Genomic DNA, 7,084 nt, shown 5'->3' on the forward strand with positions numbered 1-7,084 from the left:
CAGCTCCCACCAACAAGTTATCTTCACCAGCTCCCAGTCAGGTCCGCCGTCTCACTAGTGCAGAAATACGTGACTGCCATGCTAAAGGATTATGTTACTATTGTGATGAAACGTATAAGCCGGGTCACCGCTGTTCTAAACCGCAACTAATGATGATCACGGACTCCGCGGACGATCCCGATTTTCACCTTGAGGCCAAGGTGAATTCAAGCGGGGTGGAATGATGTGTGCCCCATGTCACCTTGCAATCCAAGCCACGTAACTCCACGTATTTAGGATTTAGGATTTGTTTATTTTAATGTGATGTGTTAATTAAAGGAGTACAGGGGATGCCCATACTCCACGTTCATGCAGTTTCTTTTTATTCCCATGTTTAGGTTAGTGGCTTAGTGGTGGCAGTAGTTATGTAAGGCTATATAATAGCCATAGGTTTTCTTTTTAATGCAAGCAAATGAATTGAATCAGTTTCTCACTCTCTTTTCTCTCTAGTTCGTTAACCTATCTTCTGGCCATTTGATCCAAACAATCTGAACCATAACAGGTACTTTGTTGGCATGGCATAGGATGAAGAGATTGTTGGCATGTGTTAAGATCTCTGAGAGCACTTGCATTCTACCACTACAATGAACGAGAGGGCAGTAGAGATGGGTTAAGTCCACATGCTACAAGCTATACATACGCTGATGGAAATTTTCAAGATGCCATTCTTAGTAATTTTTTATGATCGGTAATACAACTAATTCTTTTTTAGGATTACATGTAAGTTGCATCTTTGTAGTGTTGACTTTTTTGACGAACTGTTTAAATAAGATCTCTTAATTTTAGATTTTTTTATTTTTCTTAATTATCCAATTTGTGTGGTTGCAGCATGGAAATTTTCATAGTTATCCGATTTGTGTGGTTGCAGCATGAGTTAAGAATTTAATTTTAGATATTTTTTCATAATTATACGATTGTTTAAAATAAGATCTTTTAGTTTTAGTTCTTTTTTTCATGTACCATGCCAAAAAATTTATATATACAGAATGGCAGACTAGATGGGGGTGGTGGTGTCGGATTTGGTGGTGGTGAGGGTTGGTTGGAGAGAAAGATGGGAGAGAGAGAACTGAGATTGAGATAGGGAGATTGAGGGTTGTTTATTTGTGGTTTGGCTGTGATGGTGGTGGCTGTAAAACTAGTTGAAGATGGTGATGGTTAGGTTGTGACGGTGGTGGTTGTGATGGGTGGAATAAAGAGTAAAACATGTTTATTTTAATTTTTGGTTTAGAAGTTTAAGTTAATTACACAAATAGTCCCTAAGATGGTAAAAAGATGAATTTACCCTCATGTGTGATGCACATGACTGGATCTAACTAGAAAAATTAACTAAGTTGGGGATAAAGGACGTATGGTGTAATGGTTTTAACAAAGAAAGGACTGTGACTGTACTTATTGAAGTTAAAGGGCATCTATTGCAATACGATAGAAACATAAAGGACGAAAAGTGTAATTTACCCAATAAACAATAAAGAGAAAGGGCCAGGAAGAAACTGGAACCCTAAGTTAAACAATTACATCCCAGATATTAAACTTATGTCATCTAACCCAATTGAGATTTACATATTTAGATTGATTAGAGATCCAATAAATCTCTTTGATTGAATCCGTCATTCTATTAAGGTGGAGATGATTATTGTCGAAAGTTGCTTCACTCCTTCCCTTCCGGATCTCCCAAGTCGTGACCAAAAGAGCCTCTTCAATTATCTTTTCCTATCCTTAGACCCATTAATATTAGACTACGTATACATGTTCCCTGATGGGGAATAGTTGAGTTATGTGGTTGGCCAAAAGTTACGGTAAGCAACTAGCTTTTTTATTTTTATTTGAAGTTAATAATTGAAAGCAAACTCAAGTATTAAAATGCCATTCAATGGAGAAATTGAATCGGGTGTGGATTTTATGTAGGGGTGAGCAAGTTTAGGTCCGGACCGAAAATAACCGAGAACCGAACCGAAAATATACCCAACCCGACCCGAACCCAAGTACCTAGGTATTTAGATCGGTTCCAAGTTTTCATATAAAATAGGGCCGGGTCAGTTCTCGGTTCTTTTCATGGTGAAACCCGACCTGGATCTATGGACGGGAACCGACCCTATATTTAGGGTAGTGAATTTGTTCTGTATTTTATGTTTGATCGGTTATTGGGTCGGGTTTTTTCTTTTGCTCACCCCTAATTTTATGCCAAAATTAAAACTTAAAAAGAGAAATTGATATAATATTTTATAATTTAAATGTAAGTGTATCATATACATCTGTGTTTATTTTAGTAAATCTAACTACTATAATAATAATAAAATAAACCAATTTTTAGACACGTGTCATTCATTGAAAATATCCTCAAATCTATATTTATCATATATTAACTAAATAAATAATGAATTAATATTAATTCTTATCATACTTTAATAAAATATTATCCTCAAATTTAAATTGTTAATTAAATATATTTTTAAAACAAATACCTCTTTTTTCTATTTATCTTATATTAAATATATAAATAATAATTAATATTAAATGTTATCCTAATTAATTAAAAATATAACTTTTTTATCATTTGGTATACAAAATTATATTTATTCAACTCGTGTAAAACGTGAGGTTTTTAAAAATAATTTTTTATTATTACTATTCAAAGTTACATTTATATAACCCGTATAATACACGAAGCTTTTAAAGATATAACTTTTTATCATTTGCTATATAAAATTAGATTTATTCAACACGTATAATACACAAGGTTTTTTAAGGATATAATTTTTTTACTATTTGTTAGATTTTTCAACCCGACTATACACGGGTTTTTTAAAGATACTACGTATTTAATATACAAAACTGCATTTATTTAATCTGTGTAATACACATGTGTTTTAAAGATATAACTCTTTTTTTAGATCTATTCAACATGTGTAAAATACAGGGTTTTTAAGAATGTAATTTTTTAATTATTTGGTAGATTTATTCAACCCGATTATATACGGGTTTTTTAAAGATATGACATTTTTAGTATTTACTATTTATTTAATCTGTGTAATACGCATGGTTTTTAAAGATATAACTACTTTTATTATTTGATATATAAAATTACATTTATTTAACCCGTAGAATATACGAGTTTCATGAAGATATAACTTTTTATTATTTAATATATAAAATTACATTTATTCAACCCGTGTAATACACGAGGTTCTAACCTAGTTTTAATTTTAATATATTAATCTGCGGAAAAATATTAAAAAAATATAAAAATTCGAGTTGAGCAGATCGTGTTCGGGTCAACCCGCAAAAATTATGATCGTATTCGGGTTCATATGTATGATACGAACTTTAGGTTCGGATTTGTCTAAAATTTTCGAGTTAGGTTAGGTTGAACCCACCAACCCATAAACACAACCCGTTTAGCACCGGTTGCACACCCAAATCCAATCAAATCTAGACTAAAAACCGTAACTCCATTTCCGATCATCACCGGCGATCACATCAACAACAATGGCGATGAACACGAGCTTCACCATCGGTATCATCGCAATTTCGATGCTTTTACACGCTGCTTACTCAACTATTCAATGTAACTCTCTTTATTCCCTTTCTTGTTAATCAATTGCAACTGTAATCGATCACAAAACTAACTTTTGTTCCGGTAATTAGACAGAACTTTGCTAAAGATCACTGAAGTTGAGTTTACAGGACCTCCTTATGAAGTAATATTATATCTGTTTGTATCTGTTTGTTTGTGATTTATACATGTATGTGTGTTAGGGTTTATATGAATGTAATTTGGTCCTTTTTGTGTGTGATTTGTAGGTGCTGGTTGAGTTGATGTTAGTGATGGTTTTGAGTCTGTTTGCTGGGTTAACTGTGCCCGGGAATTTTCGATCAATCCTCCCGGATTCGGATGAGAACAGGTAACTTTTATATAATATAAACTGTGAAACTTTTATGTTATGTGAATAAATTAGATTTGTTATTGGAAAGATGAGTTCAAGTATGTTTAATAGTTGGTAGTTGGGAATTGGAATATGCCCTAAGTTGTAGGTTTATCAGTTTTTGGAAAGAAATCTTTGTGACTTTGTGTGATACATGTTGTCGGTTTTGGAGTAAGGGGCTGTTTAGCAACTTCTAAATGGTTAAGTGCTGAACCAGTAAGAGGTCTGAACCATTAAGAGCTAGTATAATGCTTAACCGTTCAGAGGCAAATGTCTGACCAATTCAGACTAGAGGTCTTAACCATTCAGACTCGGTATAATGCTTAACCATTCAGAGACAAATGTCTGAACCATTCAGACATCTGCTCGTGAAACAAATAGTCTGAACCATTAAATGGTGAACTTGTAAGAGGTCTGAACCATTAAGAGCTAAACAAACAACCCTTAAATGAAACTGAGTAATTTTAATTATGGTGTGAATTACTATGCACCTCATCTAGTAGTTCTTCCGCTAGAGGGGTAAGAAATCTGTTAGGGATTGTGGTTGATTAGGTTTTCTTTAGTCTATGCACATTCTAAGAAGCAATTACCGAGCCTATTTACACCCTGATCAAGTAGTTCATGTGTCATTTGTTTAATAACATCGTTCTGGATTAGAGAATGACACCATAAGTTCTCCTTCTTTTAGTGCAATTTTATGAGCAAATGATTTTCTGAAAGGGGACAATGACTTCGGATCCTTGAATACATGACTGTTATTTTCAAGCAATAGCTGCAAATCTTTAGGGATATCCAGTGGATTTCCATCTTTGAAAAGAATGACTCAAGTCTAAATATCTAACTATCTTGACCTTGAATCTACCTCTAATTATCTGATTAGACATTGCATCTTCCTCTTGAACCCTTCAATTGTTATATCACATACCATTAGCCCACCATCTGCCACTTTAACCTGCCAAAGAAGCATTAATGAAGTTATCCGAACTTTTTGTATCCATCAAGATTTGTAAATTATTATTTCAATAGTGACTGGTCAGCTCATAGATTGGTGTCATTTCCTTCCAAAGCATAAGGTACCTATACGCTACGTAGCGAATACGAATAGCGATAAAATAGCGGCGCTATTTTATAAATAGCGATACACTAGAAAAAAAATTATATGTATATTATATCAAAATACCCTGGTATATACGCTATTTTACATGTATATTTAACAAAAACCTAAAATCCAGCTATATTTAAAAAAAAAAAAAAAAAAAAAAAAAAAAAAAAAAAAAAAACTGAAATCCCGCTATTTATGGCTACATACCTTGTAGCACCTCCGACCTATACGCTATAATGACCGCTATTGACAACTATGTTCCAAAGCACTTTTTAAGATCTGAGCAAATCCAACATCTTCTTCCTCAATAGTATCTTCTTTATGGTCATTATCCATAGCTTTGAACTCTATATGGTAAAACTCTGATTTCTATTCCTTGCATCTATGTCAAGGTCTATACTTTCTATCACACAAGTAACATAATCCTTTTGAGTTTAGACCTTCTGTCATCAAACTCAGTGGGGGAGAGTATCTTTAAATTAGTGATTGGTCTATAGTCATTATTTCACACTAGCTGCTACAAGACTTCATACAGGAAGGAGCATGTCTTTAAAAGTGGAAAGTAGGCAATGCGAATATAGACGACTTAGATCCACATTTTGTATTCTTTAATTTGGGTGTAGGTTCCGTTCTGTTACTTCAAATGCTTATCCACATTTTGAATAACCAATTTGATCAAACCGAAAATATATGAAAAAGCGCAGATTTGAAGTAACATACTTCGAATCTTTTCTTTATTAATGAATTTGATCATAATGGTCATCTACATCTCCTTCAAGGCTTCAACTATTTTATTGTACTAACACAAGGACTAAGACTCGTGCCACACACACCTTATATGACTTGACTATTATGAGTTATGACCAGCATATGCGTAAACAATTGCATGACCCATTTCTCGTAAAAACCGTTAATAATATTTTCATCCTTTTGGTTAATTGTTTTACATATTGGTCTTTTTATGTTTGTTAACGATAACGCAGTGGCGTAGTGCTAATCAATGAGACCAGAAACATTGTATTTGTAAATATGTGTTGTGAGTTGTGAGTGAAGTAACTGGGTTGTAATTTGGTGAGTTGTTTGGAATGCAGGGTGGTGTTTGTACCCTCGAACAAGAACTTTATGATCTTCAATCATCGAGGAATGGCGTTCCCTACAGAGATGGGCTTGAAGCTCAACTGAAAGGACCAGATAGATATTATTTCAATGGAAACCATTTTTTGTAGCATGATTTAAGTTGACAATTGTGCTAGACATGCAATAGCTTAAAATGTTCTTTTTTTTGTTGATATTTTTGAAATCTCCCTTTTTGGTTATTTATAACAAGACATGCATTTGAGTCGAACCGTGAATCATCTGTCACACATAACATGAAAGTATGGGGGTTAGAATTCATAGCGTCTCGTAATAGTATCGTGATTATACAAGGAGAGAGAAGGTTGATGCCAATATGAAAGAGGAAAAGATGCAGGTTTGTCGCCATGGACCATTTGCGGGGGTCCTCAAAACATTGGCGAAGCTTGAGATTTCCGACCGAGGGGTCGAAAACGTATATACCTAAAAATTTCTATAACACTATTGAGCGAAAAGTTCGGGGGGGCGGGGCATAGCTGGAGTTTTTACGAAGATCTTAGAAAATAATATAAAAATGATTAATTAATAATTCACTTGATAAACTGCTTTATTATTTACACGCAAAACATAGCTGGAGTTTTTACGAAGGTACAATTCATAGAGGCATTAGAACATAGAAGTCAATATAACAACTGTTCTCACTTAATAGGAAGTTATACAATTGGCAGAATGGAAGATCAATACGCAAGCATTGTCCTGACCCGATACCGCACCCAAAACCGGTTCCGAAACCGATTCCAACCCAACCAAACAGCCTGTTTGTATATTGGTTCCTACTCTCGTTATTGAAATCAGTTTTGACCCGAACCGATCTGAAAACCCGTTTGAAAAACTGGTTTCAACCCGGCCTAAACCGATTTGTATAGGGTTCGAATATTTTCCTCCA

At 34.1% G+C, this 7,084-nt stretch overlaps 1 protein-coding gene across 1 annotated transcript; it reads left to right on the forward strand.

Annotated features, from left to right (window-relative positions):
- The first annotated feature begins 3,434 nt into the window (after positions 1 to 3,434).
- On the forward strand, positions 3,435 to 6,409 carry LOC110924271 (membrane magnesium transporter). Its single transcript, XM_022168302.2, has 4 exons — positions 3,435 to 3,604; positions 3,685 to 3,737; positions 3,841 to 3,941; positions 6,156 to 6,409. Exons 1-4 carry the CDS (start codon positions 3,526 to 3,528, stop codon positions 6,244 to 6,246), a joined length of 324 nt encoding a protein of 107 aa, XP_022023994.1. The 5' UTR covers positions 3,435 to 3,525; the 3' UTR covers positions 6,247 to 6,409.
- Positions 6,410 to 7,084: the final 675 nt, after the last annotated feature.

The sequence above is a fragment of the Helianthus annuus genome, chromosome 2, assembly GCF_002127325.2.
Source record: "Helianthus annuus cultivar XRQ/B chromosome 2, HanXRQr2.0-SUNRISE, whole genome shotgun sequence".
Taxonomy (NCBI): Eukaryota; Viridiplantae; Streptophyta; class Magnoliopsida; order Asterales; family Asteraceae; genus Helianthus; species Helianthus annuus.

Coding starts and splice junctions, on each gene's coding strand:
- LOC110924271 (XM_022168302.2), top strand. CDS start 3,526: ATGGCGATGAACACGAGCTTCACCATCGGTATCATCGCAATTTCGATG. Junction 3,605..3,684: donor TGCTTACTCAACTATTCAAT/GTAACTCTCTTT, acceptor TCCGGTAATTAG/ACAGAACTTTGCTAAAGATC. Junction 3,738..3,840: donor TTACAGGACCTCCTTATGAA/GTAATATTATAT, acceptor TGTGATTTGTAG/GTGCTGGTTGAGTTGATGTT.